We start from the raw sequence: 14,684 nt of genomic DNA on the forward strand, positions 1-14,684 counted from the left end.
TTAAGGGTAATTTTTTTTTTTTTGGGGGGGGGGGGGGGACATAATTACATTTTCCCAGATAGACCATTTTTGCCTAATATTTGTATTTTTCTTGTCAGTTCTTCCCAATTCCTTATTTTGTCACAAAATAGGTTTATGGCTCACAGTCACAGTCAGGGGCACTCTGGCCACCTACCATAAAGCATGGTCTATGTGGGATGAATTTATGAACCTCCCGTAAAGATAAGATACGAGAATATATAATGTCTGTAACACTGCTATGACCGATATAATGGCTGTAACACTGCTATGACACTACTAGTTTTTTCCCCTTCTACCCCCTTTTTACTTTATATTATTGGCTCCAATTTTAGAATATCTCTCGGTCAAGTCCTACAGGAAGTAGTTGGACATAGATTGGAAATATTATGTCTACAACTCGCAAGTTACGACATTGTGTTTTGGTTCATGTGTGTTACTCCTACAATCCAAAAAACGACAGGATTCTCTGATTATGTAATATACATTTTTGATTGTATGTAATGTGACAATGCCTTTCTCCTGTCTTTAAAATAAAGAATTAACAACAAAGAATTTTACATTCTAGATATGACATTCTCAAATGCCATGCTAATATGACAAGCTAGCAACCGATCATTAACTTTCTTTGCCAGGCCTTGTCAATCCAATCAAATGGCCCTCTAAGCATACTCATCTACTATTACCATTATGATACATTTGTATCTCACTTGTTATTTTTTAAACCAGATCAAGACTGATTACTTGGATCTAATATTAATTGTTACAGACGAAGTACTAATCTATTTTATCCATAATTAACAAAATGATAGCATTAGGAAAAATCTGTATTTCTCTGTAAGCATATTCAAATGATCCATTCTCTTTTAATAACTACTTAAGGATGTACTTATATTAAATATACTCTTGTTAATTGAAATTATTATTATTTTCAAACCGAGTATCTACATCTTTGAGGTACATTTATGTTGTTTTATTTTTTAACAGAAAGCAATCTCCTTACTAAACTGTACCGGAAAGAAGAAACAATTCTCGTTGTGGGAAATGGCTGTGTAACCAGCCCGCGATTTCCAAGCAGTTACCCCAGGAACCTGCTATTGACATGGAAACTACATTCTGCCGAAAATACTAAAATACAGTTAACCTTTGACAGCCAGTTTGGCTTGGAAGAACAAGAAAATGACATATGCAGGTAAGTTTGACTATATACTATTTGGAAGTTCAAAAATAATAAGAAGAATAGTGAAGAACTTAAAAATGGATTTGCAAAATTCAGCCTCAATCTGTGATTAGTTGGATCATTTTCCCAAATCAATATTTTTTAAAATAAATTTTGTAACTTAATTTCAATTCTCTGCAATACATAACTTTTTTAGTACTATCAGAAATAGACTGAAAAATATGTTATTGTACAGCTCATGTACAGCGGCTCGACCATAAAACAATTCATGAAGCTACACACACATAGTTCTGGTACTCATGTTGTTTCCAGAAGTGGTTTGGAACTCTATAGTGAGCAACGTAGCATCCCCTGCTTTTTGGCCGTGCATGGTCTTCCATTCTCCTACATTCTTGCACTTACTGTTGACTGGGGTAAATCTAGCAAAGGTGGCATCCGTACCACATTTAAAGTCACTGAGCTCTTCAGCATGACACTTTGAACTACCAATGGTTTGTTTATGGAGATTGAATGGGCTGCATTGTATATACTTCACATCTAGGTTGGAAAAAGACTAAAGTTCATTGAGTTCATACATCTGTGTATTTTGTTGATCTAAAAGAAGGGGAAAAAGCTACATTTTTAAAGTGATTTCCAATTGTACTACATAAAGGGAAAAAATCATTCTGGACTCCATAATCCCAATCAGATTCTTCTTGAATCAAATGCATGTTTACATGCATATTCATTATATTCTTGAATATTCTGTTTTTCAAAAAAACATCCAGATTTTTTGAAACAAAAATATCTATAGAATCTGTTAAGGCAACATTTTGGTAGATAATTCTATATCTAATTTGCATGACTTTGCATGTATCTGTGTTAAATCTTATCTGTCTACCACTTGCCTGCCTAGTCCCCAAATAAATCCAAATCCCTCTGTAAAGAAGATATATCATATTCAGACTTATTTTAACTAGTTTTAAATCATCTGCAAACACCAACCTTTAATGTTCACTTTTAAATCATTTAAGAATAGAGGTGGACCCTGGGCAGAACTCTGAGGTACACCACTTGCCACTTTTGTTGAATTTGAAAATGTTCAACAACTCTCTGCAGTCTTTAAGGCACTGTTCAACTCAAGAAAAATTACGCCTGATTTCAGTTGTAATAGCAATAACCTTTGGTATAGAACTTTATGAAATGCCTCAGCAAAATCTAAGTAGATCACATCCACTGTTACAACCAGATCTATATTTCTACTAATTTCTTTACCGAACACACTATTAAGTTAGTTTGGCATTATCCGTCTTTCATAGATCAATGATGACCCCTACCAATGGTATTGTTGTTCAGAATTATTTCCCGAATGTTATCCATTAACATCTTTATTCCAATCCTGACAGATTAAAACCAGAGGTATGAATATTTCTGCACTAAGCTCCCTAACACTTCTGGGTAAATACCATCTGGTCCTGGGGCTTTTTTTTTTACATTATCTTTATTTAATCGTGGTAGCATTTTACTCAGTGGTAACCAATCATCTGTTTTCTGAATGGTATTTATAAGAGGGAACAGGGATCTACAGCCATGATTTCTACTTTGTTATATACTAAATAAATAAAAATAGAATTTCTGCTATGTCCCGATCCTCCTCGATTAACACATTCACCTCAGATTCTAATAGACGAGCACATTCACTTATTTTTGTGAAAATCTTTTTATTGTTTATATATGTAACAGAAAAAAACATATAAAATAGTAAGACATGCAGGTCTTCATGATGAAGCAAGTACATTTTTCAGGAACAAAATATGCACAGAAAAACGCAGGTTTCCAGTCATGCAATATAGCATGTGGCATGCAGGCCTCCAATTCAAAGTAACATGTCACCTCAGTTCAAGGAAAACATATTTTTCATTAGTGCGGCCTCTGATGGCAGAGGAAAGTTAGTGAGGCGAACATAGAGTGCGTTTGGGTTACGTTAGAATTTAAGCAAAAAATTCAAGAACCCACTGTGGTACTCCGCAGATGTGGGCAAAATAGTAAAAAAACTAAAAGTTAGTGTGGCGAAACCAACTTCGCCACTGTGAACTGGAGAAGCCTGGTTGCCCGCCTGCTGCCTTTGGACTATGGACCAGACTTTATGGGAATGTGATACCCCAGATAGCTATACCATGGAGCCTATTCATATAATGAAAGACTATGGGAAAGACTTTAGCTCCATGGCAATTGTACTGTGTGAATAGGATCTGCGCGCTATTCTGTAGTTTTGTGCGCTCAGATCCCAGCTATCTGGGGATATGTGAAATGTCTGTGTGTTATGGTTAAAAAGTAACTTTCTGTATTTTAAAGTGTTTTATGTCTTTCTGTAACCATGTGGTTAATGGAGTCTGTCTCTGTGCTGGAGATAATTGGATTACTTCTCCAGCACAGAGAAGGCTCTGTAAAAAAACAGTCTGAGCTGGGAAGCTAGGGGTTTTAAAAGATACTTTACTAACTTTTGAACCCCTGGTCTGATCCATGCCATTTTTAATATGTTGTTCCCCTGAATGGATTGATTGTGGATATGTATTTTTATGTGAATGTGATGTATGGTTTTAGAGTTAGGAAAGTTGTGTAAAAGTATATTTTAAACTGAATGCATAATGGGATTATGTGTCACACTAAGGGGAGGGGATGTGTGGGAGGTAACATCTATGTCATTGGTTCTTTTATGCCTCCCCCTGGGTGTGGCCTGTATGTGTGAGTTGGAAATAAAAGCCAGGCTGGATGAGCCAGTCCTCAGTTCCTGTTTAACCCTCAAAATGAAGTGTCGTCTCGTTCTTGGGGGGAATTGGATTGTAAGCTGACTGCCAGGAGTGTAAGCGGATTGTATGCTTTTCTTGTTCAGCTGTTCCAGTTCGGAGTGTTATCTTGTATCCAGTTCGGGAGTTTGGTGTTCTGCGGTAGCTGTGCCTGTCTCTCAAAAAGGGGATTATCGCCTAAACGTATTTTAACCCCTTGTCTGCTGAAACGGTCCGTTTCAATTGGTGGCAAGCGGCGGGATCGTTCCTACAGCCAGAAGGACAGCTACAGGAAACACCATTTCCGTGGATTACAAATTGAGGGCAACGCTAGTACCCGTACAGCGACCCTCTCTACAAAAGAATCAACTTCAGCAGAGCAAGCATGGCATATGACTACACTCAGGAGGAGTTTGACAGAGAGGTTAATGAGGTGCTGTCTGGCTATGGACCCAACCCCCCGGAAACAGCCGTGCAGCTCGCCAGGAAACTAGTAGGAGAGTACCTGCAATCCCTAGTAGATTTGGCCAAAAAGGAATCCCAGGGAGCTGAAGGTGCAGCCCTTCCTCCCCAGCGGCAGTGTGTACCCCAGGGAGCAGAAGGTGTAGTCCTTCCTCCCCAGCGGCAGTGTGTACCCCAGGGAGCTGATGGTGTTGTCCGTCCTCCCCAGCGGCAGTGTGTGTCCCAGGGAGCAGAAGGTGCAGTCCTTCCTCCCCAGCGGCAGTGTGTACCCCAGGGAGCTGATGGTGTCGTCCATCCTCCCCAGTGGCAGGCTGAGTTACAGGGGGCAGAGGTAGTTGTTCCTGCCCCCCAGCAGCAAAGTGATATGCCAAGAAGGCAGTGTGAAGTGAAGGGAGCGGAGAGCAGCGTCCTCCCTCCCCAGCGGCAGTGTGTACCCCCGGGAGCTGATGGTGTCATCCATCCTCCCCAGCGGCAGTATGTGTCCCAGGGAGCAGAAGGTGCAGTCCTTCCTCCCCAGCGGCAGTGTGTACCCCAGGGAGCTGATGGTGTCGTCCATCCTCCCCAGCGGCAGGCTGAGTTACAGGGGGCAGAGGTAGTTGTTCCTGCCCCCCAGCAGCAAAGTGATATGCCAAGAAGGCAGTGTGAACTGAAGGGAGCGGAGAGCAGCGTCCTCCCTCCCCAGTGGCAGTGTGTGTCCCAGGGAGCAGAAGGTATCGTCCTTCCTCCCCAGCAGCAGTGTGTACCCCAGGGAGCTGATGGTGTCGCCCGTCCTCCCCAGCGGCAGTGTGTAACCCAGGGAGCAGAGACAGTCAGTCTCGCACCCCAGCAGCAGGACAAGAGAATGAAAGGGGAGACAGCTGGTCTCCCTTTCCACCAGCAGAGAGAGTTGCAGGGAGAGGGGCCTGCTAACCCCTCTCCCCAGCAGCAGTTTACCGTCCAGAGAGAGGAGCTTGTTACACCCTCTCCAGCGGCAGCCTAACCCACCAAGGGGAGATGTTAAGCCCCACATCTGTGCAGATGGGACCGTAGTCTCTGCACTTACAGCACCAGGGGTAAGGACGGTCGGTCCTGTCCCCCAGCCACAGAGCGATATATCCAAAGGGGAGACAGTCGGTCTCCACCAACCAGGCTCCAACCAGACTACTCCCGTGGTAGTGCTGGCAACAGGACAGAGTACCGCTGGTCTCTGCCCCCTCAGCAACCCACCAAGGCAGCCTACCAGTCCCCCACACAGCCGTGGTGAGGCACCTGAACCTGGACAAAATTCTCCCTCACCCAGGTGTAGTAACTGTTTATTGTGGGTGGGCTGCTCTGCTGTTTCTGTTTTGTGGGTGGGTTGCTGGACTAACCAGGGCACTGACCGGCAGGAGGTCAGGTACCCTGTTAGTCTAATTGGTAAAGGGGAGAATTGTGGCGAAACCAACTTCGCCACTGTGAACTGGAGAAGCCTGGGTGCCCGGCTGCTGCCTTTGGACTATGGACCAGACTTTATGGGAATGTGATACCCCAGATAGCTATACCATGGAGCCTATTCATATAATGAAAGACTATGGGAAAGACTTTAGCTCCATGGCAATTGTACTGTGTGAATAGGATCTGCGCGCTATTCGGTAGTTTTGTGCGCTCAGATCCCAGCTATCTGGGGATATGTGAAATGTCTGTGTGTTATGGTTAAAAAGTAACTTTCTGTATTTTAAAGTGTTTTATGTCTTTCTGTAACCATGTGGTTAATGGAGTCTGTCTCTGTGCTGGAGATAATTAGATTACTTCTCCAGCACAGAGAAGGCTCTGTAAAAAAACAGTCTGAGCTGGGAAGCTAGGGGTTTTAAAAGATACTTTACTAACTTTTGAACCCCTGGTCTGATCCATGCCATTTTTAATATGTTGTTCCCCTGAATGGATTGATTGTGGATATGTATTTTTATGTGAATGTGATGTATGGTTTTAGAGTTAGGAAAGTTGTGTAAAAGTATATTTTAAACTGTATGCATAATGGGATTATGTGTCACACTAAGGGGAGGGGATGTGTGGGAGGTAACATCTATGTCATTGGTTCTTTTATGCCTCCCCCTGGGTGTGGCCTGTATGTGTGAGTTGGAAATAAAAGCCAGGCTGGATGAGCCAGTCCTCAGTTCCTGTTTAACCCTCAAAATGAAGTGTCGTCTCGTTCTTGGGGGGAATTGGATTGTAAGCTGACTGCCAGGAGTGTAAGCGGATTGTATGCTTTTCTTGTTCAGCTGTTCCAGTTCGGAGTGTTATCTTGTATCCAGTTCGGGAGTTTGGTGTTCTGCGGTAGCTGTGCCTGTCTCTCAAAAAGGGGATTATCGCCTAAACGGATTTTAACCCCTTGTCTGCTGAAACGGTCCGTTACAGTTAGCATTTAGTAATTATAAAAAAAAACAGAGTGAGGAAGACAGATTGATCTATAAGATTAGGCAGAAAGAGGCTAAGCAAGTTATAAGAGCTTCCAAATCACACACAGAAGAGAAAATAGCACAGTCTGTAAAAAAAGGAGACAAAACATTTTTTAGATACATAAATGAGAAAAGGAAAGTAAAACAAGGATTAGCTAGATTAAAAACAAAAAAAGGAAGGTATGTAGAAGAGGATAAAGGTCTAGCTGACTGCCTCAATTAATAGTTTTGTTCAGTATTTACAGATGAAAATGAAGGAAAAAGGGCATCAGTTAGGAAAAAGGACAACTTAGTCATTTGTTACATGTGAGTTTACAGAGGAAAAGGTTCTATTTCAACTGTCAAAAGTAAAGACAAATAAGTCAATGGGACCTGATGAAAGATGCAGGCATACAGAGACATACAGAACAAAGCATACAGATACATACAGGCATGCAGAGACATACTTACACAGGCATGCAGGGACATATATACACAGAACAAGGCATACAGAGACATATGGATACGGTCATACAGAGACATACAGACACAGGCATGCAGTGACATACAGACACATTCAGAAACACACAGTCATATAGAGACATACAGACACAGACATACATACACTTTCATACACAGACAGACATAGTCATACAGAGACATGCAGACACAGGTATACAGAGCAGGGGCAGATCCAGAACCTAATCTTGGGCGGGGGGGCTGGTAGTGAGTTTTAGTGGGGTAATAGGGGCTCTAATTGAGGAGTTAGGGGCTGTGGTAGGGGGACAGGGGCTGTAGTTGAGAGTTAGGGGCTGTAATTGGGGGCTTAGTAAATGTAGTGGGGGATTGGGGCTGTAGTAGGGGGTTAGGGACTGAAGTAGGTTGATGGCTGCAAGTGGGAACAGGGGCTGTAGTGTGGGGGATATGGGCAGCAATTGGGGGAGATGGGCTGTAGTGGGGGTAAGGACTGTAGTAAGGGAATAGGGGCTGTACTGGAGTTATGGGGTGTAAAAGGGAGTGGAAGGGATGTGAAGTAAGGGAGTTAGGGGCTGTAGAAGGGAGTATAGGGGCTGTGGTGGGAGCAAAGGGGCAATGTGGTTGGAAACGGGCAGTAGAGGGGGACACAGGGGCAGTATGGTCTGGGCACAGGCTGTAATGAGGGACACTGAGGCAATAAAGTGGTGTCACAGGAACAGTATGGTGGGGGTAAATGGGAAATAGAGGGGAGTACGGGGGGAACAGGGGAAGTAGAGGGGGGAGACAGGGGCAGTAGAGGCGTGTGAAAGGGGGGCAGAGGCAGGGGGCAGGGTCTGTAGAGGGAAATAGAGGAGGCACAGGGGATAAAAAGGGGGTCACAGAAGCAATAGAGGAGGACATGGGCAGTATAGTGGGGACAGGGGCTGTAGAGGGGGGGCATGGGATGTATAGGGGGCGCATGGGCAGTATGGTGGGGTAGAGGCTTTAGAAGGAAAAAGAGGGGCTGCATACAGGGCAGGGGCTGTAGATGGAAATAGAGGGGCAGTATGGTGGGGCAGGGGTTATGGAGGGAAATAGAGGTGCTGTAGAGTGGCACATGGGGCAGTAGAGGAGGACAGGGTCAGTATGGTGGGGGCAGGGGCTATAGAGGTGCTGTAGAGGGGCACATGGGGCAGTATGGTGGGGGCAGGCGCTATAGAGGGACATAGAGGGGGCATGGGCAGAATGGTGGGGGCAGGAGAGGGGCACATGGGGCAGTAGAGGGGGCCTGGGGCAGTATGGTGGGGACAGAGGCTATAGAGGGGCTGTTAAGGGGCAGGGGTAGTATGGTGGGGCAGGGGCTGTAGAGGGGGCAGGGGTAGTATGGTGGGGCAGGGGCTATAGAGGGGGCAGGGGCAGTATGGTGGGGCAGGGGCTATAGAGGGGGCAGGGGCAGTATGGTGGGGCAGGGGCTATAGAGGGGGCAGGGGCATAGAGGGGCTGTAGAGGGGGCAGGGGTAGTAAGGTGGGGCAGGGGCTATAGAGGGGGCATGGGCAGTATAGTGGGGGCAGACGCATAGAGGGGCTGTAGAGGGGGCAGTGGCAGTATGGTGGGGCAGGGGCTATAGAGGGACATAGAGGGGCAGGGGCTATAGAGGGGCTGTAAAGGGGGCAGTATGGTGGGGCAGGGGCTATAGAGGGAAATAGAAGTGCTGTAGAGGGGCATTGGGGCAGTAGAGGGGGCAGGGGCACTATGGTGGGGGCAGGGGGAGTATAGTGGGGGCAGGGGGAGTATAGTGGGGGCAGGGGCAGTATGGTGGGGGCAGGGGCAGTATAGTGTATAGTGGGGGCAGGGGCAGTATGGTGGGGGCAGGGGCAGTATGGTGGGGCAGGGGCAGTATAGTGTATAGTGGGGCAGGGGTAGTATAGTGGGGGCAGGGGCAGTATGGTGGGGCAGTATAGTGGGGGCAGGGGGAGTATAGTGGGGGCAGGGGCAGTATGGTGGGGGCAGGGGCTGTATGGTAGGGGCAGGGGTAGTATGGTGGGGCAGGGGTAGTATGATGGGGGCAGGGGCAGTATGGTGGGGGCAGGGGCAGTATGGTGGGGGCAGGGGTAGTATAGTGTGGGCAGGGGCAGTAGAGAGGGGCTACAAAAAAAACAAAAAAAGTTTTGATTTAAAAAAAAAAAAGAAACAAACATAAGTTCTTCCCCTCCCAGAAGCTTAACCCCTTAAGACCGGAGGGCGTACTATTACGTCCTTTTAAAAGCGGCTCTAAACGCCGCAGGGCGTAATAGTACGCCCTCCGGTTTTTAGTAACTTACCCGGTCGCCGGCGGTCCCACGCCGGCGATCGCGGTTGGGGGGACTCCCAGGGAGTCCCCCCGCGGCACATCTTCCTCCTCCGGTCCCTCCCGGTCATGTGAGAGTGAGGTCCTTGCGAGGACCTCACAATCACATGGCCGGTATAGCTGGCTCAGGCATTGCCAGCAGGGGGACTAACTGTAATGACAGTAGGTCCCCCTGCTGGCTGAAATCAAATAAAATAAATGTTAAATAAGTGTAAAAAAAAAAAATTATACTTAGATTACATATATATATATATTATATATATATGATCTAAGTATATATATATATATACACATATACATACACACACACACACCGTCTAGGTGTATTTTAATATTAATACATATATAATTATATATATATATTAATATCAAATTACACGTAGACTGATACTGATTAAATATATATATAATTATTGTTATATATATATTTATAAATAATATAAAAAAATAAATTAAAAATAAAATATTAAAAAATATATAGATGTGTTTTATTTCGTTCTAACTGTATTGTGATATTAATATATATATATTTATATCAAAATACACGTAGAACGAAATAATATATATATCTATATACATAAATATATACGTATATATCACTATATATATACCTATATATAAATAAAAATATTAAAAAAAAATATATATATATACGTATATATACACATATGTATATATATACATATATAAATTCTACACATATATTTATGTAATAATTTTACATAATTAGGTATCCTAATTAATTACAATTAGCGGGACCTGCCTGACCACCCATGCCGAAAGTATAGGGAATTTAATTTGCTAGCACTATATTTAACCCTATAACTTTCCAAGACACCATAAAACCTGTACATGGGGGGTACTGTTTTACTCGGGAGACTTCGCTGAACACAAATATTAGTGTTTCAAAACAGTAAAATGTATTACAACCATGATATCGCCAGTAAAAGTTACGTTTTTTGCATTTTTCACGCACAAACAGCACTTACAGGGACGATATTATTGCTGCAATACTTTTTACTGTTTTGAAACACAAATATTTGTGTTCAGCGAAGTCTCCTGAGTACAACAGTACCCCTCATGTACAGGTTTTATGGTGTTTTCAAAAATTACAGCGTCAAATATAAGGCTTGTGTTTAATTTTTTTCACATTAAAATTCGCCAGATTGCTTACGTTGCCTTTATGACCCTATGGTAACCCAAGAATGAAAATTACCCCTATGATGGCATACCATTTGCAATAGTAGACAACCAAAGGTATTGCAAATGGGGTATGTCCAGTCTTTTTTAGTAGCCACTTAGTCACAAACACTGGCCTTGAAACACTGAACGCTAACTTTGGCCAGTGTTTGTGACCAAATGGCTACTAAAAAAGACTGGACATCGCTTATTTGCAATACCTTGGGTCGTCTACTATTGCAAATGGCATGCCATTATGGGTGTAAATTTATTTCCTGGGCTACTATACAGTCTCAAAGGCAACGTAACCAATCTGGCGAATTTCAATTTCAAATGTAACACGCTATATTTGACCCTGTAACTTCCCAAAACACCATAAAACCTGTACATAGGGGGTACTGTTTTACACGTGAGACTTTGCTGAATACAAATATGTGTATTTTATTGCAGTAAAAGCAAACAGTATTATGACATTGACAGTTAAAATGTCATGTAGAACGAAAAAAATAAAAAAAAATCTTATTTTCTCCCATTTTTTTCATATTAAATTATGTTTCATAGCTAAATATTTGATATTAAATGAAAGTCCTGTTTCCCCTGAATAAAATTATATATAATAAGGGGGGGTGCATTTAATATGAAAGAGGTGAATTACGGTTGGACAGACATACAGCGCAAATGCCAGGTTTTGTTTACGTTTTGTTTCGTTCACAACTTGTACATTTGGCTGCGGTGTTAACCCCTTAAGGACAGAGCTTCAGAAGCTTGTCTTTCACTTAATGACAACGGCATTTTTTGCATTTTTTGCTATTTGCGTTCAACTGCAATTTGCATTTTACTAATTTATTGCACCGACACATATTATATACCGTTTTTTAAAGGACAGAAAGGGCTTTAATTTGATGTAACACATGTATATATAAATGCTTATTTATTATAAAAAAAATACAGAAATATGCACAAAAATGAATTTTTGTGTGTTTTTTTTACAGTTTTTGCAATAATAATGTGTACATAATTAGTGCAGGTTAAGGAAAGTAATTAAAAATAAATTCATTTAGTTGTTCTGAATTACAGAATATATAATGTGTCTGGGATTTTCAGGTTTTTTTGGTAGTTACAGGTCACAAAGCACAAGGAGTAAAATAAACTTTTTATGTGGAGCGATTTTAGAATTTGGTATGTTTGTCTTGTAAGCCTAATAGCCATAAAAGAAAACAAAATTGCCACACAAAAGTATATATTTATATAAAGTAGACACCACAGGCTATTTACCTAAGGTTGTTTTGACACTTTCTACGTAGCCATTTTACCGCCAACCTCTGCTAAATATTGGAGTAAAATTGTGTTTTTTGGGGGTTTTCGCACACAAACTTATAACAAAGAACTTCTCATGTGTATTTTGTAAATTTGGTGTGTGCTATTCCTGTACAAAGTTTTATTATGTGTTCAGTTACTTCTGCTGAGTACAACGGTACCCCCATTGTATGTCTTTGGCACTATTTCGTGAAGCTACAGTGCCATATAGGAGACCTGTCCTTTTCAGTATTCACAGTAGAATTTTGAGAGACGGATTTAATGAGCCTATGCTTCCATTTGGGGTATTATAGTAGTTTGACTGTTCAAAAAAACCCCACAAAGGCCTACCATTTGTAAAAGTAGACACTCCAGGGTATCTCGTAAGGTGCATATTGTGCCTTAACATGCCCCCATTTTTTTACCATTACATGCCAAAGTATGTGGTAAAAAATAATTTTGTGCATATTTTACATACGGATTGCATTTTTGCTGGGCATTTTGTATATTTCATGTGTGCCACTAAGTTCAAACCCCCCAAATTATGCTCAGCTAAGTCTTCTGAGTAAAAGGACACCCCCATTGTATGTCTATGGCACTATTTCGTGAAGCTACAGTGCCATACAGGAGACCTGTCCTTTTCAGTATTCACAGTAGAATTTTGAGAGACGGATTTAATGAGCCTATGCTTCCATTTGGGGTATTATAACAGTTTTACTGTTCAAAACACCCCACAAAGGCCTACCATTTGTAAAAGAAGACACTCCAGGGTATCTCATAAGGTGCATATTGTGCCTTAACATGCCCCCATTTTTTTACCATTACATGCCAAAGTATGTGGTAAAAAATAATTTTGTGCATTTTTTACATACGGATTGCATTTTTGCTGGGCATTTTGTATATTTCATGTGTGCCACTAAGTTCAAACCCCCCAAATTATGCTCAGCTAAGTCTTCTGAGTAAAAGGACACCCCCATTGTATGTCTATGGCACTATTTTGTGAAGCTACAGTGCCATATAGGAGACCAAGCCATATCAGTTTTGACCGAACTTTGAATTTTGACGCCGGGCCTATGTGCAATTTCCAAGCATCTTTGCAGGTTTTAAATTCAAACTACCCCACAAAGGCCTACCATTCCTTAAAGTAGACACCCCAGGGTATTTCAAAAGGCATATTTTGAACCTTAGCGTGGGATCATTTTTCCGCTAGCTTGTACCAGGTGTAGTGGTAATAAGCGTTTTTTCTGCCTTTTTGACACACAAAGTGAGTTTGCACAGTATATTTTGCAAACCTTATGTGTACTACCACTGTATAATACTTCATATGTTGCTCAGCTATGTCTGCTGAGTACAAAAATACCCCCGTATGTACCTTTGCCAGGTATATGTGGACATCGGAGGGGCACATTTGGGACAGAGCCATTCCATTTTTTTTCACATTTTGAATTTTTACGCTGTGCCCATGTCCCATTTTAGAGTATTTTACCAGGCTATATAATCCAAATACCCCATAAAGCCATACCATTTCTTAAAGAAGACATCCCAGGGTATTTCAAAAGGCATATTTTGAACCTTAGCGTGGGATCATTTTTCCGCTAGCTTGTACCAGGTGTAGTGGTAATAAGCGTTTTTTCTGCCTTTTTGACACACAAAGTGAGTTTGCACAGTATATTTTGCAAACCTTATGTGTACTACCACTGTATAATACTTTATATGTTGCTCAGCTATGTCTGCTGAGTACAAAAATACCCCCGTATGTACCTTTGCCAGGTATATGTGGACATCGGAGGGGCACATTTGGGACAGAGCCATTCCATTTTTTTTCAAATTTAGAATTTTTACGCTGTGCCCATGTCCCATTTTAGAGTATTTTACCAGGCTATATAATCCAAATACCCCATAAAGCCATACCATTTCTTAAAGAAGACATCCCAGGGTATTTCAAAAGGCATATTTTGAACCTTAGCGTGGGATCATTTTTCCGCTAGCTTGTACCAGGTGTAGTGGTAATGAGCGTTATTAAATGTATTTTTTTACTTTTTAAAACTTTTTTTACTTTTTAAAACTATTTTTTAAACTTTTGTTTTGATTATTCATTTTTTTAAAGTTTCCTAAACTTTCGTAAAACTTTTTTTTACAGATTTAACATTTTTCTAAGCTTTTTTTTTACGTTAACCCCTAACTAGCAGTAAGCAGCACTAACAGTAAATTCCCCATTTTCCCATAACTCCCATCCACCCCAGCTAGCAAAATATTTAATTATACAATATTTAAATTAGTTAATTAAATAAATTTAACCCCTGAGGGTTAAAAAATAAATAAAAGTTAATCGTCAGGGGTTAAAAAAAAAAATTAGAACAGTATAATACTGTGATCTGTATTTTGATCACTGTAGGCAGTGATCGACTGGCAGGGAAGGGGCTAATTTTTATTTGGACTGGGTAAAGGGTTTATTTTTTTACATTTTTTACTTAAATGTTATTAAAACTTTTTTTTTAACTTAATTTTTTAACTTTTTAAAGCGTATTTTTAAACTTTTTTTAACGTTAACCCCTAGTTAGCGTAATACTAAATCCCCCAATTCCCC

At 41.7% G+C, this 14,684-nt stretch overlaps 1 protein-coding gene across 1 annotated transcript in view; it reads left to right on the forward strand.

Annotated features, from left to right (window-relative positions):
• The window catches only part of PDGFD (platelet derived growth factor D), a 295,422-nt gene that overhangs the window by 91,514 nt on the left and 189,224 nt on the right, over positions 1-14,684 (forward strand). The window contains exon 2 of the mRNA XM_063430324.1: positions 1,006-1,210. Coding sequence (XP_063286394.1) covers positions 1,006-1,210 — 205 coding nt within the window. The remainder of the gene's footprint in view (positions 1-1,005; positions 1,211-14,684) is intronic.

This window comes from Pelobates fuscus, chromosome 1, assembly GCF_036172605.1.
Source record: "Pelobates fuscus isolate aPelFus1 chromosome 1, aPelFus1.pri, whole genome shotgun sequence".
NCBI lineage: Eukaryota > Metazoa > Chordata > Amphibia > Anura > Pelobatidae > Pelobates > Pelobates fuscus.